The sequence below is a fragment of the Schistocerca cancellata genome, chromosome 9 (genome assembly GCF_023864275.1).
Source record: "Schistocerca cancellata isolate TAMUIC-IGC-003103 chromosome 9, iqSchCanc2.1, whole genome shotgun sequence".
NCBI classification, from domain to species: Eukaryota; Metazoa; Arthropoda; class Insecta; order Orthoptera; family Acrididae; genus Schistocerca; species Schistocerca cancellata.
In genome coordinates, this window is record NC_064634.1 from 350,279,713 (window position 1) to 350,306,998 (window position 27,286).

Sequence of the window (27,286 nt, forward strand, 5' to 3'; positions counted from 1 at the left end):
TTGTTATTGTATTTTTTTTTCCGTCGGCGCGGCCGAGATTGGGGGTCAGGGCACCGGCTGCCAAACGAAATGTCTATGGCGTCAAACCACGCCTTTTCCTTCGAGCTCACTTGCAGATCCACACTATCGTTTAGTTCGCAAGCTGTACACCCGCTCTGCGCACAGTGGACGATACAATTAGTTTCGCTCAGCTAACATCACACAGCTGGTACAACGGGTTTGGCCTACGCGCTATCGACTGTGAATTTCCGCTTCAAGACATCTGCCGTGGATTAGCAAAGTTTCATGATCAAACCGTTTATGTTGCGCGAATACGTTGGGTTTACTCAGGCTATAATGTTGTTGTTGTTGTTGCTGTTGTCTTCAGTCCTGAGACTGGTTTGATGCAGCTCTCCATGCATACAGTACATTTGCATGCCTTCGGGAAAAATTACGGCTGTAGTTTCCCTTGCTTTCAGCCGTTCGCAGTACCAGCACAGCAAGGCCGTTTTGGATAGCGTTACAAGGCCAGATCAGTCAATCATCCAGACTGTTGCCCCTGCAACTACTGAAGAGGCTGCTGCCCCTCTTCAACGGATTAAAAAAATAATAATAAAATAAAATAAAAAATTGGACCCTCAGGAGACATTGCGCCAATGCCGTGCGACACCGCTTCTATCCTTGATGGTTATGTTTATCACCAGCCTCTCGTCCAGCGCCCAACGCAGAATCCCATGCGGTTGGAAAAAAGCACAGGGTAAAAGAAAGGACCCACAAAGTTACGCATCTTCCCTTCAGTGATTCCCATTTGAGTTCCCGAAGCATATCTGTAACACGTGTTGTTCGAACCTATCGGTAACAAATCCAGCATCCCACCTCTGCATTTCCTCGATGTCCTCCTCCAATCCTTCCTGGTACGGATTCCAAACACTCGAGCAGTTGTCAAGAACAGGTCGCACTAGCGTCCTATTTGCATTCTCCTTTCCCAATAAACCGAAGTCGACCATTCGCCCCCCCCCACCCCCCACCCACAATAGCCACATGTTCGTTCCATTTCATATAGCTTTGCAAACTTATATTGTTCAAATGGCTCTAAGCACTGTGGGACTTAACAGCTGAGGTCATCAGTCCCCTAGACTTAGAACTACTTAAACCTAACTAACCTAAGGACATCACACACATCCATGCCCGAGGCAGGATTCGAACCTGCGAACGCAGCAGCTGCGTGGTTCCGGACTGAAGCGCCTTGAACCGCTCGGCCACCGCGGCCGGCTGCAAACTTATATCCACATATTTAAACGACGTGACTGTGTCAAGCAGGACACTATCAATGCTGCATTCGAACATCACAAGCTTGTTTTTTCTACTCATCCGCATTAACTTACATTTTTCTATATTTACAACTAGCTGCCAGTCATCACACCAAATAGAAATTCTGCTTCCTCCCACAGTCACTCAACTTCGACACATCACTGTGCACCACAGCATCATCAGTAAACAACTGCAGATTCCTGCCCATCCTATACCAGATAATTTATGTATATAGAAACGAAAAGCGACGTTCTTTTCAAGGAACACTATTGAGGAAATTCAGGGAAACGGCAGAAGGAGTCGACTGTCGCCAACATACATCTCGCGTAAAGACGACGAAGGTAAGATACGAGAAATTTGCGGCTGTACGGAGGCATAAAGGTATTCGCCAGCCGTTGTGACCGAGCGGTTCTAGGCGCTTCAGTCTGGAACCGTGCGGCCGCTACGGTCGCAGGTTCGAATCCTGCCTCGGGCATCGATGTGTGTTATGTCCTCAGTTAGGTTTAAGTGGTTCTAAGTTCTAGGGGACTGATGACCTCAGATGTTAAGTCCCATAGTGCTCAGAGCCATTTGAACCATTTTTTGAAAGGTATTCGTTTTTCTCTCGCTCTGCTTGCGTGTGGAACAGGAAAGGAAATGGCTAGTAATGGTACAGGGAACCCTCTGTCACCCACCGTATGGTGGATTGCGGACTATATATTTAGATGTAGATGAAGAATTCGGTGAGGAAAAACGTCCCCAAGTTTTGTATCACTACACAGACTTGTTGTTGTATGTTTTCTATCTGTGCGGCAGAGGGTCGAGATGGAGAAAGGATGGGAGGAGGTGAGATCAAATAAAGCGAATCGACAATGATGGTGAGCATCCACCCATTTTCCCTCCATCTCGTTTCCATATTAACACTCTTCATCTCTTTTCCTGACGTTCGTCTTAGTTCGCAGATTCTAGCAAACCATACAATTTGTCGCCAATACCGTTTAACATCGCCTGCAGCCTAAGTTAGGGCCTCAATACGGCTAAAAAGGGAGTCCACAACCTTCTGTAGAGATGCCACATCCAGCTGAAGCCACCCACTGCGGATTAGTTTCCGTAGAGCCACAACATCAAGGGTATTGTGATTCCTACATTTCATCCGCTACACCAAATAGTTCCACAAATTTGCTACAGGAATAAGATCACATATTTTAATGGGCTAGTCGAAGTGTTCGAGCTCCTGTCCAACCAGGAATGTATGCTTGAAGCCTTGTGATCACAGCTGTCGTCACTTTGGCATGTGGAGGTGTCCACAGCATATTCATCATGAAGATGTACAAGAAAGTAAAAATGCCCTAAATCGTGAAATAAACGTTCTGATCTATGTTCACGGCAAGCTGGATGAATGGGCCTAAAATGGCGGGAAAGATATCCCCGAAAACATCACAGAATCACCTCCACCCTCAGCTGCTTCCATTGCACACTGCAACTTTAACGGCCTGGGGCATGGATGTGTGTGGTGTCCTTAGGCTAGTTAGGTTTAAGTAGTTCTAAGTTCTAGGGGACTGATGACCTCAGATGTTAAGTCCCAAAGTGCTCAGAGCCATTTGAACCATTCAGTTAGTGTCCACTCTTGCGTTATTTGACCCGTTGTAGAAGTGCATCAGTATCCGCCATTGTGATCAGTGCCACTCTGTGTAGTACCTTCCGCAACGTTCGTTCGGAAACTGGTTGACATGGACCTGCATTCACCAACAGCAGAAATTCTTGTTAAGTTTCAAACAGATTGCCATTAAAAGTGGTGACATTCGTCTGTGGTCCATGTCAGTAAGGATTTTTTTTTTTTACAGCCACTGTTCTCATCCCATGTTACATGACTGCATATATTGTTCCATTCCTCATAAAAATGCTGGACAAACCTCGTTGATATAATTATTGCAGTGTGGCCATGGGCACAACCAAACACCATAGGTCCTCTCTGCCATTATTCCAAGTCTCCATGTCAAGCAATCTCACTACTGTCGTTCCATACAACTGAGAGAAACATATATGTCACTTCACTGCTATGATTTTCGTCTCCAGGAGGACCTAGAAATTTGTCGAAACAGCTCATCAAGGTGGCGGCGATATTCGGCTGACGAAACAGAGCAGATTTCGTTACCCAAATCAGCCAAACAAGCTACCTATATTTCTGACAAATCAGATAGCATAGCGTGCATATCTGCTGGATCAGAAAACAATCACCACTCTCCTTCTCTCTCTTTGTGTTGCCTAAGGAAGTACATACATGCCTAACCACGTGTCATTCTCTACCGTTTGTGGAAATTGTAGCACCGAGAAGGAAAGGCATGAATTCAATTAATTTAGTACCACAAGTTAGGTACATGACAAGTAACAATTGCTTACCTTTTCAAATCTGTACATATCCTTTGACCCCTGCTATTCAGTATGTCGTGTGGCCACCATGCGCTGCATTTAGAGCTGCTATACGCCGTGGTATTGAATCAATAAGGTTATGAATACGTCCCTGAGGGATTTCCCTCCACGCAGTTTGCATCCGAGCCCACAAATCCGTGACACCATTTACTGGAGGACCGTGACGCACCAGGTGCCAACCAACCATAACCCGGACATGTTCGATGGGCGACATACCATGTTCGATGGGCGAGTACTTCAGGCTCTCGACCTCCGTTAGGTACCGGTTGCTGTTCAAAGTGCCCGCAATACGTACGAGGCGAGATCGGTTGTTGTAACCAATGGCGCCCCCAACCATCACATCTGTTGTTTGTCCGCTATGCCGCTCCACACTGCAGCCCTCCAGGTTGCGCTTACCACGGTAACGCCGAACACGTATGCGGCCATCACTGTAGGACACGTTGAAGTGGGACTCATCCGAAAAGATTACATGTTGCCACTCAGCACCCCAGTGAGGGTGTTCACGTGCCCATTGCAGCCGGAGGAGCTTGTGGTATCTGGACAATGGAAGCCGACGTAATGGCATGCGTGCAACCAGTCCAACCTGCAGCAGACGGCGACGAACCGTCGATGCAGACAAGTTCACACACGTTGCAGTGCTCCAGCCATGCGGACAAGATGATGGTCATCCCGTGCTGTGGTCATGTTCCGTGGTCCAGTTCCCGCTCGTCGCTGCGGAGGACCTTCCTCTATCCACTGCTTCCACACACACATCACTGTCGTAGCACCATGCCATGTGCGAGCCGAACTGTCACGGTATGACAACCCCGTGTCTCGGAGACCTATCATTCTGCCCCGTTCGAACTCGCTCACATTCCGATATGGCTCCCTTTGACGTCGACGAGGCATACTAGCACTGACAATATTGGCCGGCCTTTGTGTCCGACCGGTTCTAGGCGCTGCAGTCTGGAACCGCGCAGCTGCATCTGAGGTCATCAGTCCCCTAGACTCAGAACTACTTAAACCTAGCTAACCTAAGGACATCACACACATCCATGCCCGAGGCAGGATTCGAGCCTGCGACCGTAGCGGTCGCGCGGTTCTCGACTGTAGCGCCTAGAACCGCTAGGCCACTCCGGCCGGCTCAGAATGCTCTAAATGGGTTGCAGTTTTAATAAATATTAAACTTCCTGGCAGATTAAAACTGTGTGCCGGACCGAGACTCGAACTCGGGACCTTTGCCTTTCGCGGGCAAGTGCTCTACCAACTGAGCTACCCAAGCACGACTCACGCCCCGTCCTCACAGCTTTACTTCTGCCAGTATCTCGTCTCCTACCTTCCAAACTTTAATAAATATTGTTCAAAAATATGATACTGGTTACTGTAATTCTAGTATCAGCCGTTCTTCTGCACACTGACGAAATTTCGGTACACGCGGTGTAAACGATAAGTATTTTACACGTCCGACAGTGGTGTACGTAGGGATGAAACGAAGAAATTAATACAGGACACTTGCAGTCTTATCAGTTCGGAAACAAACATCAAATTGGTCTACAAAAGCCACCTAAGCTGCAGCGCATGCACGCCTCTGAAGATTTTGTATAAAGTCGTTCCTTATATTTGCACTTACAAATCATAAAACGGACGTTTGTGTAAATTTTGTCTCAGAATATTGTGAATTTTAACAGCATAAAGTCAACGATCAAATAGTTTTGTTTGTTTTGTATTCTTACTACACTGAGCTGACAAAAGTCAATAGGGCAGCGATCTGTACATATACTCGTACACATGGCAGTAGTATCACGTACATAAGGTATAAAAGCACAGTGCATTGGCAGACCTTTCATTTGTACTCAGGTGCTTCATATGGAAAAATGTGTGAAATCTTATGGGACTTAACTGCTAAGGTCATCAGTCCCTAAGCTTACACACTACTTAACCTAAATTATCCTAAGGACAAACACACACACCCATGCCCGAGGGAGGACTCGAACCTCCGCCGGGACCAATATTTTCATCTCCTCAGTGTACTATACTACTGTGGTTGTAAGGATTAAGTTTGGAGTGAATTGTAAACGTAATTAGTTTTTGAATAGCGTTTAAAAGAGTCTTTTTTCTTTCATTACACTCACGGGAAAGTTGAAATCAATCGTGTTAACGAGATAGTCGTCTAAGACGGTGTTGTAAGAGAGCGAAAGCGGTTTTGATGCATGTACTGTTTACATGTGTAGACAAATAAAAATATGTAATTATTATTGCTTTGTGCTCAACAGAACAGTCATCATCATAATCAAAGGCAAAAGTTTCCTTTTATTACTGATAAATCAGACAATTGTTTATGAATAACAGAAACTTATTTTATTTAAATTCGACGAAGTACTGTAGTGGTGCTTGATATTTTTGTTTTGCAGTTTGTTCACATTTTCTAACCCTGTATGACAAATCTCTATTTTTTTACCCTTATTTTTAGTACAACATCCCTCTGCTTCACATTGCAAATCAACAATTTTGGAATAAAACCTGAATTAAACATTGACAATTTCTACTTTACTATAAATACTGTTTATTTTGGATAACTATGCAGAACAAAAATGTTTTGTAGGTTACACAGCCCTTTGCATATCCTCTTTCATTTCCTAGACGGCTTACCACTTCCGGTTTTTAGGGTAAACTCGGAAGACACTGACCGCACACGTAAAGAAAGTAATCGTCATGAGGTAACGCCTAATAGGTATGCAACACACCTTACGTACAGGTAATGTGGGTATGACATGAACTGACCATAGGAAAGCTACTGTAGTCACAACTTACTTTTGGTAGTCTACGGTAGCCTACCGTAGTTTTACAGCTGTACTTTGCCCGAACGTCAGGGTGATTCCTCCAAATAGACCACAGCCACTTTTGTTTTCGTATCCCCAAAGAAGCAAGTGGTCCTTGCTGTCGGCGAGATATAAAGCCTTAACCTCACTGTTTTCCTTCATTCTTTTGTTAAACTGTGAAGTAAGCTGCAGTCTCTGAGGAAGATTTTGCAGCCGATCCCTCCGCGGTTTTCAGGAAAGCTTCCTTTGTGTCGTGTCGACTTTACACGTCGCCGAGCTGCGACAAATACCCCGTGCCGGCGAGGATGAGGTGCGGAAGTGGGTCAGCTGCGCTAAGCTCCGTGTTGGAGCTGAATTAGGCTGCAAATCGACCGCTATAATTTGCTCTCCGCTGTCAGAGTCTGTGCGACGTGTCGGCTACATCTGTGTCTGTCTAGACAGACAGGGAGAGGATGAGCGCCCCGTTGGTTACATGTTGCCTGCCCTGAGATTTGCGTACAGTTGTAGGAGCGTCAGCGTCCGGCGTGAGCTGGAAGACAAAAATGGACCAGCGCAATTTAAACAGAGGCTCTGCTAGTATCAGCGACAAATTCTGACGTACGCTATTGCTAAACAAAATCGAGCACTGATCCAGTTTGAAATTTTATGTCTAAATGCAGGAGAGACAGCACTGTACGTTACTTCCTCGCAACTCTGCAGACTCTCAAATCACGGGAAACCTAAATCTGGATGGCTGGATATGGATCTGAACTGTCGTCCTCCCGAATGAGAGTCCAGTGACTAGGTATTACTCTCCCTCGTTCGGTCGCCCACTAACGTAAGAGCCGAAGTTGCGAAACTTCGGAGAATTTTAAACTGTAATAACGAAACATTTGTTGTACATTTTACTTGGTATTGAATGCAACTGTGTTTATGGATAATGGTTCTCTGTTTTGGTGTAAACTGCATCATGGTAGAAAGATGTTCACTGATTAATATTCTGTCGATACCAAGGTCGTTAGAAAATGAACACCATCTCAATTGCTCGAGGTTGGGACAAGGACTCGGCTGTGGCTTCTTTGAGAGAACCATGCCCGCAACGCCTTCAGATGATTCAGTAACGTCTAATTCAGACTAGCTGGAGAAGATCTGCACCTCGACACCCTAGAGACTGCCGGCCGTTGTAACCGAGCGGTTGTAGGCGCTTCAGTCCGGAACCGCGCGACTGCTACGGTCGTAGGTTCGAATCCTGCCTCGGGCATGGATGTGTGTGATGTCCTTAGGTTAGTTAGATACAAGTAGTTCTAAGTTCTAGGGCACTGATGACCTCAGATGTTAAGTCCCATAGTGCTCAGAGCCATTTGAACCATCTGAACCCTCGAGACGAGAGTTTCTTACGCAGCGTACATCTTCGGATTATCCATCGCATGATTTGCAATCTCGGATCGATCCATGTCGATCGTGAGAATGAGCAGGAGAATTTTTATTTTTAGTTTCAATGATATTATTGTCCTCGCTTACCCTAGCAATACCAACGCATTTTTCATAACACCCATTACCAGTGGGGCAGAGTGAACGTTGTGGTCGGGAGGAAGAGGGGTGGGGTATTTTATGCCTACCCTAAGACAATTTTAAAAACTGCTAACTGTTATTGACTTACATTAAGAACATACCGCTACTTTTTAAAGAGGCACTGATGTGTCAGTAGTGTCTGGGACACAAAAATCTCTTTTAGCGCACTTTTAGCAACATTTTCAGTAATCTGTAATATGAAGGAGGACTAGTTTCTACCCAACCTAAAAAAAATAAAAAATGCAAATTTCGTTAACCCTTGTTCAGTTTAATCACAGCATATTTTTAGAAAGATTAAGTAAGGTCATGAACCTGAAAATATTGAAAACGAATCTACTAATGAGACTTAAATTTTTGAGTTAAGCCTGACTGAAAAAGTTAAAGCATTTATGGGATCTGGTAGAAGAATTCGTTAGAAACAATCAGTATTTTTCCAAAATTTTAAAGTATAAAGCATCTGATTAGATTGTAATGTTTTCAAAAGATGACCACAAGCCGAGCAACATCGCTGGTTTTCTTCGTTACACACACATAGTACTGGAATACATTTTCCCACGCCATCATCAATACTACCGGATTCCCGGGTTCGGTTCCCGGCGGGGTCAGGGATTTTCTTTGCCTCGTGATGACTGGGTGTTGTGTGATGTCCTTAGGTTAGATAGGTTTAAGTAGTTCTAAGTTGTAGGGGACTGATGACCATGGATGCTAAGTCCCATAGTGCTCAGAGCCATTTGAACCATCACTACTAGACCGGCAGTGGACAGAATTTAGAGTTTGTTACTTTTCGTTATGGCGTGTGCTGTTGCGTACTGACGCATCACTGATCAACGACTATGTGCATTATGTTGTTGAGTGCTGTGACGGTATTGATGTCGATAGTAATGTCCGGAGAGCCGAAACCAGTGTGGAGTCGAATCTTATCAGTAAGTATATCGCTGGATTTCCATAATGCATGCCGTCTTTAATGCAGCGGCATTGTCGTGCTGTTGACGAAAATGTCTATATTTGTGTAGGATGTTTCAACGAAGATGTGCTGGTTTCAGGAACTAATGGCACATCCGTACAAAATCATACAGACGATAGGCTTTTATCGTGGCGGTCCCAACTTATTGAAACGAACTATTACAGATATAGTGGACTAACTTTCAAAACCTTAAGCACTGACAAACTACCGACTTGTTGTAGAGAAATTAAAAGACAATTGAATGTGGTCCAGGCAGAGTTAGGGCGGTGGGTTATTGAGTTTGAGCTGTAAATAAAAAAAGTGTATAAAATGGTATAAATACAAAAATTGTATAAAATATTCTTATTGAAATGTTCCGTGTCCATTTAACAGTCGAACGCAAAAAACAATCATATAGGGTCAGATAATCTCAACTCTAAGTACGAGTATACACTCATTGCTGTCACCACTTTGCACTGACGTCCAATATGCAAGAACTGGCCTAAATCTAAATCAAGCATTGTGAGATGCCGTGTTAAAGTTCACGTCTGAAAAATATATGCAAAAACTAGACATGTCTAATGTTCCTATTCTGCAGGGAGAAAAATTTTGCTTTTGAATCTAAATATACACTGTGCTTTTAATCTTGCGCTGTAGGGTTTGTTTTTACTGCGGCAGCGAGTCAATTGCTGTTTCCGGCTTTACTATCTACCTTCCTGAATGAAACATGCAGACAGAGCATAGTTGAATTGCGCTCAATATTTCACGTAGTCTGTGTACACGTTAATTTCACTTTTATTGCATTCATCTTTCTCAACGAATAAGGCTGGAACGGATTTACTTATTACAGCTGTCATGGACCTCACATGTTTGCTTTAAAGACTCTGAATAATTAATAACTTTGCTCGAGTTCGCCGTGGCAGCTACTGGGGTTCTATTTTGAAGGTAAATGATTTTAAAAGCTTTTCAGGAATTCTGAATGATGTTTTCCGTTCTGAGTTTTTCTGTTACCGATGGCCATTCCAGATTTTCCTCAATGAACTTCAATTCCATTGTCTGTGCAGCCAGAAACATTATGCTGTTCAAGAGATAGACTACACGCTAAAGTTAATTTTAGAAAACTTACCTTTCCATTCCGTATTTGGAATAAAGTAGCTGAGCTGACTTATTTATCTTCGTATGAAGTGATATTACGGCACAACAGCGTAGGTAATGGAATGGCTCGAGATATCATGAGGATGCTACCGATATTAACGTTATCAGTACAAATACTTCTAATCAACCTTCTTTTTCATGCTGTACGTATTTCTGTGCCGCTATGCAATAAAATAAAGCCATGGCGGGCTGAAGTTTACAGCGAGACTCAAGGAGTCTTCTCAAACGCTCTCGAGTTACACCCTCTCAGGAAAACCGATAAAATCCGTTTGCAGAGCATCATTCAGTGGGAGCGCCGTTTCAGTAAGCAAATAGAGTAACGACCGCCGACAGGCTCTGGAAATAGATTAAAAATCGAGGATGCAGCTGCAACTGTCGTATTCCTTGGCTTTACATCGAATCTCGCATGAACACTGTAAAGTCGTGTGCTAATGAATCAGTCTTCAAAGTAGCCTAATTTTAAGTTACGTCCTGTAATATTAAAGTTGTACAGTCATTTTTTTCCCAAGAGAGCCTGGATCACACTCTTGTCAGGTTCGTCCAGTTACAACTATTCTGTGTTCTTCGTTACTCACCTCAGTCGAAACCTTGAATGATTATTTTAACAAGGTCCGGAATGCTTAAAAAATGGCTCTGAGCACTATGGGACTTAACATCTGTGGTCATCAGTCCCCTAGAACTTAGAACTACTTAAACCTAACTAACCTAAGGACATCACACACATCCATGCCCGAGGCAGGATTCGAACCTGCGACCGCAGCGGTCACGCGGTTCCAGACTGAAGCGCCTAGAACCGCACGGCCATACAGGCCGGTCGAAATGCTTAGCTATCTCATTGAGATAATATTCTGGTGTAACTTTTCACAAAGGCGGAAAATACTCATTGTACAAGAATTGTACGTGGGGTTCACACACGTGCATCTTGCAGACATTTCTTTATGCAGCTGGAAAAATTAAACACAGTGCCACAGTGCATTTCTTCACTTACGAAACTGGTAACAGTCCATCTGAGTTTAAGATACTCGTAAGCATAACACTGAAAGAAGAAAAAACGTTCCTCATTACCCATTAATGGATCTAACTTTGACACAGAAAGGCGAGAAATACGCGGCTATAAAAACATTTGACAACCTACCTATGGAAATAAAATGTGAGTGACGGCAGAAGTATTTTGAAATGCAAATGTAAGACGTTTCTCCTTAAAAACTGTCTGTGTAGTACAGAAGCATTCTTGACTGACATAAAAATTACCATTTTCACAGAAAAAAACCTGTAAATGGCTAGCACATAGCAACAAGGTGTCCCTTCTAAGATTCGTCAGGAGGATTTCCAACGGTATTTTGACAAATATTTGCAATTACATTTTTGTAACGTGCAGCTGACGTGGGTAAATAATGCTCAACGCTCATCACGTCTTTCACGCGACGCCCATTGTCGACGGAAAGCGTCTGTTTTTTCCCATTACAAACAAAACGATTTTTAAAGCGGAATTTTACGTGCCCATTCGATAGAGCGGTCCCAAATTAGTCTGGTGCGATATTCGATTTATCGATATGTATTAACAGAGAAAGTAAAACAGGAACAGACAGTACTCTAGCAGCGGCTGAGTAGCGGTGCTGCATGGCGGTAGCATTCAAGGCGCCGCTACATTGCTACTGGAGTACTGGTTATTCTTCCTGTTTAAATGTTTTCTTATGCGAAGTGCCAGTGTGCGATTTAAAGTTTCGTCTTCACCAATGTGACCAAAATTGATGGTTACGTGTTTATCTAATCAGCTTGATGGACATGAAAGTCATTAGTTGCATCTATGTTTGTGAAGTACATTTTGTTTCTCTACATACGCCTTCTTGAGAAACAGAGGCATGGTATTAGTTGTGTAGACGAGAAAAACGGATTGTTCTGTTTACTGCCAAAGAAATGTTCAACGGAATGCTGAGCGGTGGAACTTATTTAGGATGGGCGGAGGGGACTGTCTGTCGTTCAGGAGTAGCGTGGCTCGAGTATCGATCCAGCCATTCATTCATAACTCAGTCGTAGAGAAATATCAGTTTCATTCGCCAAAGTCTCCTCTGATTTCATCCCCCATAGCTGAACATGTCACTTACGATCACGTTGTCGACAGGTGTTAATGACGTCTGCAATTCTCATGACTAGGGTTCTCTGCCCAGCCTTTTGCAGCTGATACTGGCAGTGTGGCGCAGTGACCATTATCTCAGGGTCGATTCTGTTTGGAAGCTGCGGAGCGGTATCCCATTGGCAGAAGCAGCAAAAAGTGCTGATATGAAGCCTGCCATCGATTTAGACGCCGGCAGGAAGTGTGACGATCGCGGCCCAGACAAAACGTCGCCGCGTTGCTCTATTGGCGAGAGCCCGGCCTGCTATTGGCCAGTTCTGGGACTCCCACGAACGACCGCAAACCGGAGGTGATTTCGCCGGCTAGAGCGCCGCTGGCCGTGAATTTTAGTTCAGCTTTCCGCCACATGTCGGCGGTGATGTAGCGCCCCCTGCGGAACGCTGAGGGGAGCGGACAATCTATGGGGAAAGGGGGCAGGGCACTGTCTGCAGTCCCGCAGTCACACAGGTGGCCATCGATATGGAAGGAAAATGATGAAAGGTGAGGGAATTTAGATTATGGCGGCAGCAGCAGAAACGCGCAGCAAGTGCTTTTGTTCTGACCTCCCGCCAGAAAAGGCACCAACTGCGCTTACCTGTCCGGCATATTCTGTCGGACCCATCACGCAGGACACCCGGCGGGAGCAAGGTCGTAAGCTCACCTCAGGAAGCAGGCGCTTGACCTGAAGGTCTCTAAAACCTGTCAGAAGAAGCTGTGATGTCCAGTTTTTTTTTATCAGAAAAGTGAGGAGAGCTGGTTGAATGCAATTTCTACTTACCCTACCTTCCATGAATGTTCTGTGCGAAATCCAGGATAATTCTACAGTGATACTTGCTTGAAGTCCAGCCAGGAAGCTGTTCTAAAATAATCACACTTGACAATTATGTCAGTCGTATAAACGGGTAGCGAAATGGTATTGTTAACGCGGATGGCAACCACGAATTCGTGCAGCTGTAGACGACGCTTTGAGGCACATATTGAGCATAAGAACCTACGCCCAGGAACATCATCCAGAACTAATTTCGTTGATACAAAGAAAAAAAAAGCGACGCGCCGCGAAGAAATTATCCAAATGGGACGGAATTCGGTGGATGTGATGTGCATGTGCAGGCAAACAAATGATTACAATTTCAGAAAAATTGAATAATTTATTCAAGAGAAAGAGCTTCACAAACTGAGCGAGTTGATAACGCGTTGGTCCACCTTTGCACATACGAAAACAGCAATTTGGCTTGGCATTGACTGATAGAGTCGTTGGATGTCCTCTTAAAGGACACCGTGCCAAATTCTGTCCAACTGCTGAGTTAAATTATCAGAGCCCTGAGATGGTTTGAGGGCCCTGCCAATAATGCTCCGGTAACCTTGCTGGCCAAAGTAGGATTTGGCAAGCACTAAGACGAGCAGAAAAAACTTTGGCCTTATGTGGGCGGGCATTATCTTGTTGAAATGTAAACCCAGGATTGCTTGCCATGAAGGGCAACAAAACGGGGCGTAGAATATTGTCAACGTCCCGCTGTGCTGTAAGGGTCTGCTGATAACATCCAAAGAGGCTCCACTATAAAAAGAAATGACACCCCAGACCATTGCTATTGGTTGTCAGGCTGCTATCCGACCACTTTCTGGGGGTCCGTCAGAAACGTTTTCGCTGGTCATCAGGGGCTCAGTTCGAAGCGGGACTCATCAGTGACGACAATTTTACTCCAGTCAATGAAATTCCAGACCGAAGACGTGCTGCAGACGCCCCGGACAGTGCTGGGATGCTAACCTGATTATCGCTCGCCATACCGTCCGACAGTCGGGAATGATATTCACGACAGCAGTGTTTTATTTATTTATTTATTTTTATAGCAGGACCCCTTAGGCTCTCATCCACGGTACCCTTACAGGAAAGCGATACGTCGACGATATTCTAGTCTCCGTTTTATTGCCCTTCATGGCTAGTCAACCTGGGCTTACATTTCAGCAATATAACAACCGCCCGCGCACCGCTCGATTTCCTATTGAATGTCTTCGTGTCTGCCAAACCCTATCTTGTCCAACAAGGTCGCCAGGACTCACTCCTACTGAGAAACTTTGGAGCCTTACGAACAGGGCCCTCCAACCATCTCGGGATTTTGAAGTTCTAATGTGTCAATTGGACAAAATTTGGCAACCTATTTCTCGGGAGGACATCCAACAACTCTATCAGTCAATGCCAAATCGAAATCTGCTTGACGAAAGGCCACAGGTGGACCATTGCGTTACTGAACTGCTTAATTTGCGATCACTTTCTCTTGAATAAATCACCTATTTTTTCCGAATCTAAAAATTTCCACCCCACTCGGATATTTCTTGGAGCATCATTTTCTTGTTTTGGAGCGTATTTGTTTTGTTGGGCTAAAATTTTTATTCTAGCTTATTTATTCACCGTGGCGCTCAGTAAATGCCCGCTTTCATTCAAGTTGCAGGCCGATTCGGCGCTCGTGGCTGGGAGTCGCCGATCTCTAAAGCCATATCAGTTGTGCCTAATCTACTCCCATCTGAATAACACAAACGCAAGGTAAATTAAGCCAAATGTGGGCCTTACGCGGTAATGTCAACAGCCCGCGTGCATAACGCTCTATAAAAATCGATTCATGTCATTTGGGCAGAAATCAGATCCTGTCACGACTGCGCAAAATGCCCTACACAGATGTCCTCCACTGATTAATGTCTCTATTTGAATTCGTACGACAGTGTCTGCACTGTCAATCTAGCGCCAGCGTCCCGTACGGACGTAACTTCAATAGATCGTTTGCAGCGATTCGACGTCTGGTTTTACCTCTTGATGGATATCTGGACACTTCACCCCGCGTAATGTGTAGCCCTGCGGCAGTCTATAATGTTAGTGCAATTTTGACCTCATGCTATCTGCAGTCATTTCATACATAAATCGCTTTTATAGTATCCTACTACACTACTGGCCATTAAAATTACTACACCACGAAGATGACGTGCTACAGACGCGAAATTTAACCGACAGGAAGAAGATGCTGTGATATGCAAATGATTAGCTTTTCAGAGCATTCACACAAGGTTGGCACCGGTGGCGACACCTACAACGTGCTGACATGAGGAAAGTTTCCAACCGATTTCCCATACGCAAACAGCAGTTGACCGGCGTTGCCTGGTGAAACGTTGTTGTGATGCCTCGTGTAAGGAGGAGAAATGCGTACCATCACGTTTCCGACTATGGTAAAGGTCGGATTGTAGCCTATCGCGATTGCGGTTTATCGTATCGCGGCATTGCTGCTCGCGTTGGTCGAGATCCAATGACTTATCAGAATATGGAGTCGGTGGGTTCAGGAGGGTAATACTGAACGCCGTGCTGGATCCCAACGGCCTCGTATCACTAGCAGTCGAGATGACAGGCATCTTATCTGCATGGCTGTAACGGATCGTGCAGCCACGTCTCGATCTCGAACAGATGGGGACGTTTGCAAGACAACAACCATCTGCACGAACAGTTGGACGGCGTTTGCAGCAGCGTGGACTGTCAGTTCTGAGACCATGGCTGCGGTTACCCTTGACACTGGATCACAGACAGGAGCGCCTGCTATGGTGTACTCAACGCCGAACCTGGGTGCACGAATGGAAAAACGTCATTTTTTTCGGATGAATCAAGGTTCTGTTTACTGCATCATGATGATCGCATCCGCTCGTCACAATATGCCAGTGTCTACTCTTGATGAACTGTGGTATCGTGTTGAAGCTACATGGGCAGTTGTACCTGTACACGCCATCCAAGCTCTGTTTGACTCAATGCCCAGGCGTATCAAGGCCGTTATTACGGCCAGAGGTGGTTGTTCTGGGTACTGATTTGTCAGGATCTATGCACCCAAATTGCGTGAAAATGTAATCACATGTCAGTTCTAGTATAATATATTTGTCCAATGAATACCTGTTTATCATCTGTATTTCTTCTTGGTGCAGCAATTGTAATGGCCAGTAGTGTAATACTACCACGCTACGTTTTAATTAGACGTTGTTCAGAGGACAGAAAGTCTCATCGACATTAAGGTCATTAAAAACAGTGCACGAAAGATGAGCAACTTGAAGTGACTATGCCGGCAGTCATCCCATGTTGTTTGCGGCGCCCGCATTGGACTTAAATCGGGATGGCTGGACAGGAACTTGATACTAACTCCTCCCGAATACGTGATGCCTAGCGCGGGTGTGCAGAAGGAACACAGTGGAATCGTAATCGAGAGGATGCCAGTTCAAGTCCCTGTCTCATCATCTTCATTTAAACATTTAGTAATTTTCCTAAATCGCTTAAGGGGGGAATATCATGAAATTGACCGAAAATGTCAGTTTTCAATTTCTTCTTTATGTATTTGTAGAACACATGGATAATAAGTCCCAAAAGTATAGCGCCGGCCTTAGTGGCCGAGCGGTTCTAGGCGCTACAGTCTGGAACAGCGCGACCTCTACGGTCGCAGGTTCGAATCCTGCCTCGGGCATGGATGTGTGTGATGTCCTTAGGTTAGTTAGGTTTAAGTTGTTCTAAGTTCTGGGGAACTGATGACCACAGCAGTTAAGTCCCATAGTGCTCAGAGCCATTTGAACCATTTTTGAACCAAAAGTATAAATGATGAAATCGCATCCGAAATGTCTGAAAAATAGTTAAATGCTGTACTAACGTTAATGCCACGCCCACTTTTTGAAGCAACACTTCACTATTCGCCCAGTGAGCAACGATTCCGTGGATTACTTTCAAGAAAATTTGCACGTGATACATCTAGAAGGCTGTGGTATATTTGCTTTTCTAGATCATCTGTTCTTTATCTTAGAAACAATATCCAAAATCCAAATGAGTCTTTAAATACACTCATATGGAAATGATGCCTTAAAACCACATTTCCATCTGCCACAGTTGTCAAAATTGCAACTTATGAATTAGTTCTTTTATTTAATGATGGGAGCGTAGGGTGATGATATTACAGAGAACTGGTTTTAAGATAGGAAATTTCACTCAAGACATTTTGAATAAAATAGATTTACAGCTGCTCTCTGCAGCTGAAAAATCAACTGAAGTCCTGGTAAAGGAAAGAAGACAGAAAAAAAGAAACCAGAAAAGAAGAAAGGGAAAATTAGCATGGGTGCAAATCTGGGGCCTTCTAAAGAGGTGACACAAGAAAAAAAAAAAAAAGGTTAGGCTGAATCTTAAATTGCATTTTCTGAAAATTATGTTGTTTAAGGTTTATGTACGTTTTTCTCAGAATCTATGAAGGCTACAGTTATAAAATTTTGTACAGTTATTTCTATAAACTCAATAAATTTTGGTTCACAAATAAATTTCGATGAGATATTGGGCTTGAAATTTTACATGAATATTATACTTAGAAATTTATAATTAAAAATTATAAAAATCCTCCAATTGGATTTGTTCAAAAAACCCTCACAGCAGCGATCTGGTGTGAGTTCCCATTCTTCTAATGTTTTGATTGTACGTTAGGTAACTGTTACTCCCTTGTTGAGTCTTTAGAGTGGGATGGTTTAATTTATGCTTTTACACACAGATCCGTATCTACATATTTCATAAACCACTGTACCGCGTTCGTCCGAGTGCATATTATACCAACCACGACGACTCAAATTTTAACAAATATTAGCCACTCTACGTTTTATTGCATTCGAGTATGATGCGAGAAAAAGATGATTATCTGCACGCCTCTGTACCTGATGTAATCTCTCTGCTCTGATTTCAGCATTCCTACGCAATTTAGTCGATGGAGGTAGAAGTGGGGGGTGAGGGGGGGGGGAATACTGAAAGCAAGTATCAGTAAAATACGGACCTAGTTTGGTGCATACGCAGCAACTTCTTACGTTAGTATTATGTATCATATTGCGCTACTAACTGTAAGTTTATACTTATAGTAGATGTTGTTTAGGTGAGCCTCCTGTGATGTGGATATTCCAGAGCTGTACCAGCATTTTTCAGCAAATTTCACCACACTTAGTTCTTTCTACTACAAGGCGAAAATAGATTTAATCATATGTTAGGTGACAGTATCAATGAATGAAGTGTAGGTTCGTTATAGAATTGTGTTTTAGAGAGTATGTCCTTCTGGGAACCATTTCACTGGTGGCCATACACGTAAGGCGATTTTTACGTTTTAGTATAAGTGCCTCTAGTTTTTGAATCATCCACGTACTGCACGGGATCAAAGGGGGTGTGCGCCACGCGATCAGCGAAGTGGAGCGTCCATGCGGCCACAATTACAGGTCACCGTTAAGTTACGTCAGCACCAAGCGGGTCAGCCGGATTCACATACAGAAAACGCCTTGTACAAAATAGTAGAGGAACTGTTCAACGGTGTTTACCTTTCTTCTAGGCAATCGTCGCTGGTGCGGATGTGCTTTGCTTTCTTAATGGAACAAGATCTCTTCGTTTTCCTCTTCCCCGCGTCTTCCTCCCCCCGCTAATCATCAGGTTCTCGTCTTCCACCTTCCACAGTACACACAGGAGAAGGAAGAAGGCGAAATGCGTGCCGCCCCCCCCCCCCCCCCCCCCACACACACACACACGTACGGAACGTGGCAGGAACTCTTGAAATTATTTCAGGTCGTTGGCAGCGGCGCCTGTCGCTTACTAGTTTCTCGTCTCGCTGCACCAGGAATCTGAAAGTTGATGGCCGAGACGGGTTCGTTGGCAGCTGTTTTCTGCGAAAGCCAATGCTCTGTAGCTTTCAAGAAATATTTATTCCCTGGCTCTGTTTTGCCGGAGAAGCATATTAAAAACTCGGCAATTCTTATTAAGAAGAGCCTTTTATTTGATTATTTTTCGGTGTAAATAAGAGAACGCGAGCAATTAAATTAACTCTCAAAATGTCGTTGGAGAGGCGTTTGTGCATTTCGAGCGGAATAATACAAGCTCTAATAAAGAAATTTAAAACGTGTTCTGTTTAGAAGGAGATTTCTCAGACCAGAGATATATGCATTGCGTTTTCCGCGTTCCATGCCAGCAATGCGCAAAACGCATTGCGGACATCTAAAGTTTCTACTGTCTCCATATCTTAAGAGTAAATGTAGCGCGGTGCGGTTTCCGTTTTTAAATGTATACGCGTCGAGTGAAACTAATCTGTTTTCCCTTAAACATCAGCTAAAGAGGTCATCATTCTATTTTAACCGATATTTTAAAAATTACTATCATAGCTCTATTAACTATGATGGTATTGGCACGACCTTTTGTTCGCAAATTACGCTACTGTAATATTTATTAATGCCACAGCATTTCTTACTGAGATGATTTCAACCGCATTTCCATCTCTGCAATGCAACAGTTAATTCCGGTGAATGTTAATATGAATATCAAAGAATCTGTCTGCTGTGTCTAAATCACATTTAATTCCATGTTAGATAAAACCAAAGATACTCTTTTCGCTGACGTATTGGAGTGACTTGATGCCATATAAAATGATGGCATCAACTTTAAATAGTTACACCTAAAGAATATCGGAACTGCTGCGTATTTGGATTAGCTGCGTTAGGCTATACAGGCCGCTATAGCAGGTGAGTAACGTAGTTAAACATACAAACAGTTTTATCATTAGCAGAATGTTGCGTGTGGTTCCATAGCTGATCAGGAGAGCCTATCCTATCCTAAAGCCTTTTTCTTATTTATTTAAAGAAAATATTAAACTCCACGCTACCGTGGCCGAATGAAGACAAGTCTCCATCTTCAAGACAGATTTGTGCATTTTACTAAATAACTTATACAGAATTATTGGGAACAATGTGAAGACTATCAGAAGAGAAGGAGCATTGTTGTAGGAAGGAGAAATGCTCAGACTAGATTCAAAACAAAATTTGTTTCAAGTATTGACACAATGTTAACTTAATACTGATATGATATGTTTTTGAGTCTAGGTAGGTAGGTTGAGCGAAGTGAAACAATAATCGCATGACCACAGGCAACACGTGGCATGATGGTTATCTGTCGGCGTGTTGACATTGCATCGAAGGTCTGTTTATGGCGACGGTTCATAATCGATATGCTGTGCAGTCATACAATGGAGATGAACAACGCAAAATAATACTTAAGAATCTCAAAATTAGGAACATAGTAGCCTATGTTTATCATCAAAATATTCCGCCTAGTGCTACAATAGGCAACTGATATACAGATTTTATGATTTCGAGAACTACTGTTCTCGACATATTACTACCAAGTATGGGTTCCAAAAGTAAGTGTAGCTAGTAAACTGCTGTTGGTGTGCTTACTTCCAGGTGTACATAAACGTCCAGGATTTATAATCCGTCATTACTTGTGGTAATACTAAAGAAAACTGTGAAGAAATTCTCTGCTTTTGCAGAATGAACTAAAATCTTCCTGCCGATGTTATGCCACGCCATTTTGTTATCTGATACATTACAGAACTGTGATAGATTTTGACGATTCCGTGTGTCTAAGGTATACTCACTATTACGAATCACCTTGTAGAACCCACTTTTAACCCACGTATGTCTAATCTCTCGTTTTTGTTGGCAAAATACGACTATGTTTAGCTAAAAGCTATTTCTTAAGCTGGATACGCGTATGTACCTTGCACTTCATCAAAACGATCATTAACACTGTCTAAAAGAACGCACCTGGACTATCGTGAACGCCATGAGCTCGATACTTTATATGGTTATTGAGTGTGAAAGAGAAATAAGTATAAACTATGGTGACCACATGGTGACCATGTAACTAGACGAAGATACTTATGCCGCTAGCAGATGTTTACCACTTTGTCACGTAACTCTAATGATGCGACAATAATCAGTCGGATAGTAATATTGTCTTTGTGAATAGTGCATCCTCATGAGAATCAAACAGAAACGAAACCATGGCCAATACTAACCGCTTCAGCTTAAGCTAACAAGTCTAATTTCGGAAGACTTTTTTGGCGGTTGACAAAAGCCCTGTTTTGTAATTATAGTCTTAATGAGGGACATTTTTCCACTAAATTAAGCACACAGGCTTTCTTTCAACTCTGATAGCGGATATTCTGGCGCTAAGAACGAAATGGAAACACCCAATTGCTCTCGACCTCGACCGAATCCACATTTGAACATTTTCCAAGAAGACTGCTTGGGAAAAATATATAACGCTGTGACTGTTGGGAGCAATATTACGAGGTGATCGTGTGCATTGTTGAATTGCAAAGCTTGTGCATGCTGTTTGCATTTAAGCATTTCGTGCTTTTCTCGAGAATTCACATGGACAAACAGAACTTTATGAAGTATGACCCTACGATACAGCGACCTAATGTTCAAAATTTGTGGATCTGAAAACAGTCTATGATCGCAATTGTTTTCTTTATTTTATGACCGCGACTCACGGTTAGCGTCAATGCCTCTAGACTTCAGGGTACCGGGTTCGATTCTCGGCCGGGTTGGAGATTTTCTTCGCTCGAGGCCTGGATGTTTGTATTGTCCTTATCATTTTATCTCATTTGTCTTCTTCACAAAGACGTGCAAGTCAGCGAAGTGGCGTCAAGCAGAAGTAGATCCGCCAGACATACGAACAGCCCCTGACGGGGTAGGGTCTCCCTGACAATGATGCCATATGATCATTTCATGACTGCTGTCGGTCTATGAAATCATCAGATGCGTCGCAGGCTAACACTAAAAATGTGTTGAAGCTCTTGATTGGTGACACCAGGAACGAAGCCGGCCGAGTCAGTGACTGGCAAACTGCTAGCTACGAGGAAATGTTGAGCAAGTCGAGGTGAACACGGAAGTGATTGCAACCAGCGGGACCGGCCGAGTGCCCAGTTTGCAGATGAAGCACAATGACGTAATGTGAACAGACAAGTGTCGTCATACTGGTGACAGAGCAGAGTGTTACAAGAAATCCCAGTTATAACGCAACAGTAATTTTTCTGACACTGATACGACAGAAAAGAGTGTATGAAAGACCAAGTTACGGAAGTCTGAAGGGCAGACTTGCGAGAAAACGCTTGTATATGACGTCAGTGTTACCCCCAGCATAGTAGAGTGTATAAAAGATCAAGCGTAAATACTACACCTTTCCTAATCTCTGCCCGCATCTCGTGGTCGTGCGGTAGCGTTCTCGCTTCCCACGCCCGGGTTCACGGGTTCGATTCCCGGCGGCGTAAAGGATTTTCTCTGCCTCGTGATGGCTGGGTGTTGTGTGCTGTCCTTAGGTTAGTTAGGTTTAAGTAGTTCTAAGTTCTAGGGAACTGATGACCATAGATGTTAAGTCCCATAGTGCTCAGAGCCATTTTTTTCCTAATCTCTATTTTGCAGCCATCCTGTGATACAGGGGAGGCTATATCAGTCGACCCTCTGCGTGCCTAATCGTCTATAATCACTTACGCAGTCGCCCTTTTCGCTGGAAACACTCTGCCACTGTAACCTAACTGTAAGTTGCAGCGCCAACTTCCGAGTCGTAACTGATGTGGTGCAGAGACCATCATCCTCCTGCTGGCCTACTGAAGGCCTGCCCAGCAGGGCCAAGAAGCGGTTCGCCTTCCGCCGTCGTGAGGGGAGCCACTGATGCTGTTTGTCCCGTTCCTGCAGGCGGCGCTGATGCTGCCAGCCTGTGTCTCCTATCTGGAGGCCACGGTCGAACTCTACATAGACCTAGTACTAAGGGCTTGGCTGGAGGGTGAGCCTCATGGGTAGACGCATTCAACGAGAGCACTTAAGAGATCAGCCCGCAGAGGGTGCTGTGTGCTGCCGTCCATCGAGAGTCATGCCCGATGCGATGCCTGGGAGTCAGTAAACCACCCATGATGTAATGGTTGCGGCACTACTGCCGAGTGACACGACTCCGCTACTGCTGACTGGGTCCGCACACTGCTGGCCCGAGTGAGCTGCCGACGCCTGGAGAAGACATTCCTGTATTTCTGATCAATAAATCTTTCGTTGTGAATAACGTTTTCTAGACGCTGTCGAGCGTGGACAGATCCTCCTCATCACACCCTGCTTGGTACAATCGTCACAACCGTAGGGGTGTTAGACTGGGCCCACTATACTAGTTCCGGAAGGCAGACGCATCTGACGATGTTCAAACTATGTTCAAATCCTCTTCCACTCATGCAGATTTCTCTCTTCCATGATTCCCCCAAATCACTTAAGGCGAATACTGCGGTGGTTTCTCAAAAAAGGCACTACCAATTTCCTTCCTCAGTGCTTTTATAATGACCAAAACGTCAAATGAAGTTCAAATTCTACTCTCTCCTTTTTAGTGTGTCTACTCCGTTACTGATATATTGGATAGCTTGGTCATAAAATACCAGGCTATGGATCCAAAGGTCTTCAGTCCTCCGTCATTTCCACGATTATACCCGTCGTTACATATTTCACCTGTGGTAATATTTACCAGTATGAAAGTACCCAAATTTTTCCACAGCTGTTTGGAGTTGCAGCGCGGGATTAGCAGAGCTGTCTGAGGCGCTGCAGTCATGGACTGTGCGGCTAGTACCGGCGGAGGTTCGAGTACTCCCTCGGGCATGGGTGTGTGTGTTTATCCTTAGGGTAATTTAGGTTAAGTTGTGGGTAAGCTTAGGGACTGATGACCTTAGCAGTTAAGTCCCATAAGATTTCACACACATTTGAACATTTGAACTTTGTTAAACTGTTGGTCCCTCTTTGATTGACTGGATAAGGGTCACCTAGATCTGTATCTACATTGATACTCCGCAAGTCAATGTATGGTGCGTGGCAGAGATTACGTTGTATCACTACTGGTCATTTAGGTTCCTGTTACACTCGCAAATTGAGCGAGTGGTAAACGACTGCCTATATACCTCCGTACGAACCCTAATTTTTATTATTTGTAGTCATTACGCGAAACTTTACGTTGGCGGCAGTAGGATCGTTCTGCAGTCCGATTCAAATTCCTTTTCTCTAAATACCGTTGCTCTAAAAGAAAGTCGCTTTCCCTCCTGGGATTTCCATTTCAGTTCCTGAAGCATCTCCGCAATATTCGCGTATTTATCGAGTCTGCCTGTAACAAATGCAGCAGCCCGCCTCTGAACTGCTTCACTGTCTTCCTTTAATCCGAACTGGCGGTGAACTCAACCACTCCAGCAGTACTCAAGAGTGGGTCGCAGTAGTATTCTACATGTGGTCTCCTTTACAGATGAACCACACGTTCCTAAAACTTTGCCAATAACCCAAAGTCGCCAATTCGCCTTCCCCACTACAGTCCTTACATGCTCTTTCCATTTCGCATCACTTTGCAACGTTACGTCTACATATTTAAGCAACGTGACTGTGTCAGCCTTGACACCGCTGATGCTGTATTCGAATATTACCGGGTTGTTTATTCTACTTGTCTGCATTGACAGATTCTTTTGCAGCTGTAGCTACCTGCTAGTCATCACACCAACCAGAAATTTTGTTAAGGTCATCTTGTATCCTCCTACAGTCACTCAACGACTACATTTTCCCGTACACCACAGCATCATCAGCAAACAAGAGCACACTGCTGCTCACCTCTTCTGTCAGATCATTTATACAGGTAGAGAATACTTCCCTGGGGCACTCCTCACGATCTCCTCGTCCCTGACAAATATTGGCTGTCGAGGACAACATACTGAGTCCTATTACTTAAGAAATCTTCAAACCATTCGTATATTTGTGAACCTACATTACTGGTCATTGAAATTGCTACACCACGAAGATGACGTGCTACAGACGCGAAATTAAGATGACAGGAAGAAGATGCTGAAATATGCTAATGATTAGCTTTTCAGAGCATTCACACAAGGTGGGCGCCGGTGGCGACACCTACAACGTGCTGACATGAGGAAAGTTTCCAAACTTTTTCTCATACACAAACAGCAGTTGACCGGCGTTGCCTGGTGAAACGTTGTTGTGATGCCTCGTGTAAGAAGGAAAAATGCGTACCATCACGTTTCCGACTTTGATAAAGGTCGGATTTTAGCCTATCGCGATTGCGGTTTATCGTATTGCGGCATTGCTGCTTGCGTTAGTCGAGATCCAATGACTGTTAGCAGAATATGGAATCGGTGGGTACAGGAGGGTAATACGGAACGCCGTGCTGGATCCCAACGGCCTCTTATCACTAGCAGTCGAGATGACAGGCATCTTATCCGCATGGCTGTATCGGATCGTGCAGCCACGTCTCGATCCCTGAGTCAACAGATGGGGACGTTTGCAAGACAACAACCATCTGCGCGAACAGTTCGACGACGTTTGCAGCAGCGTGGACTATCAGCTCGGAGACCGTGGTTGCGGTACCCCTGACGCTGCATCACAGACAGGAGCACATGCGATGGTGTACTCAGCGACGGACCTGGGTGCACGAATGTTTTCAGATGAATCCAGGTTCTGTTTACAGCATCATGATGGTCGCATCCGTGTTTGGTGACATCACGGTGAACGCACATTGGAAGCGTGTATTCGTCTTCGCCATGCTGGCGTATCACCCGGCGTGATGGTATGGGGTGCCATTGGTTATACGTCTCGGTCACCTCTTGTTCGCATTGATGGGACTTTGAACAGTGGACGTTACATTTCAGATGTGTTACGGCCCGTGGCTCTACCCTTCATTCGATCCCTGCGAAACCCTACATTTCAGTAGTGTAATGCAGGACCGCCTGTTATAGGTCCTGTACGGCCCTTTTTGGATACAGAAAATGTTCGACTGCTGCCCTGCCGAGCAAATTCTCCAGATCTCTCACCAACTGAAAACGTCTGGTCAATGGTGGCCGAGCAACTGGTTCGTTACAATACGCCAGTTACTACTCTTGATGAACTGTAGAATCGTGTTGAAGCTGCATGGGCAGCTGTACCTGTACACGCCGTCCAAGCTCTGTTTGACTCAATGGCCAGGCGTATCAAGGCCTTTATTACGGCCAGAGGTGGTTGTTCTGGGTATTGACCTCTCAGGATCTATGCACCCAAATTGGGTGACAATGTAATCATATGTCAGTTCTAGTATAATATATTCGTCCGATGAATACCCGTTTATCATCTGCATTTTTTTTTTTTTTTGTGTAGCAATTTTAATGGGCAGTAGTGTATTTTGTATGCCCATATCGTCGTTAACAGTCTGACCAAAGTTCGAAAGAAGCAAAGTCGTATTTACTCCGATAATACCGTACTTAGTACGGAAATGTTCTGTTCAAGAAAAGTCCATGATGGGTGCAGATTTTCAGGACTTAATTGACATACGTTCATGACGGCAGCGGTGTGTCTGTCGTCGTTGGGTTTACCACACGGTGGGACTCACCTGCCTCCCTTGCTGGCGAGACTAAGAGAGTAGCTAGAGACATGTTGGGTTGGTACTCACATCGCTGAGCGCCTGGCTGGGTCGCAGCACCAGGTTGCGGGGCAGCGACTCCTGCGCGCGGTTGGGGCAGCCCGGCTCCGTGGCGACGTCGGGCACGATGTACACCACGTGCTTCTCGAACTCATCCTCTCGAAGGGTGCTCGGGTCAAAAGCGGGGTCGGCGCCAACGACGGCCGACACGGGGACGCTACTGCCGCCCCCGCCGCCTCCGCCTCCGGCGCCGGCGCCACTCCCGCCCCCGCCTCCGCCACCGTCGCGCTCCTCCTGTACCACAAACAAGATGCCTGTCAGAGGTGGGGGACAACTTTTGTTTGTTTCTCGCTGCTGATGGTGGTGATGGCGATGTGGAGGTTTCCGGCAAGGGCCCTCGAGGTACCTGCTTACACCTACACTGTCAGAAAAAAGGTATCTATAATCCCTGTGTAATGCGGAATTGGCCACTAGATATCACTAGAGGCGTACCTGCCAGTATAAAAGAAGGTAGCGAGTGTTTTTGTGAGTAGAGAATCAGTAACAGCAATATGAATCGGAGCTTCCAACTTGGTCTAGCCATTGGATGTCAACTGAATATCAGACCCGTCAGGAACATTTCAACCAGTCTAAAGCTGCCCGAGTCGACGGTTGTTGAGTGTGATTGTGACAAAGAAAAGCGAAGTAACGACCACAGTTAAGTCAAATACAGGTAGAAGCAGGTACTTCAGGACAGGGAGCGTCGAGCTTTGCGGAAGGTG

At 44.6% G+C, this 27,286-nt stretch overlaps 1 protein-coding gene across 1 annotated transcript in view; it reads right to left on the reverse strand.

Annotated features, from left to right (window-relative positions):
• LOC126101407 (B lymphocyte-induced maturation protein 1 homolog) overlaps positions 1-27,286 on the reverse strand; it is an 89,661-nt gene that overhangs the window by 39,235 nt on the left and 23,140 nt on the right. The window contains exon 4 of the mRNA XM_049912070.1: positions 26,556-26,767. Coding sequence (XP_049768027.1) covers positions 26,556-26,767 — 212 coding nt within the window. The remainder of the gene's footprint in view (positions 1-26,555; positions 26,768-27,286) is intronic.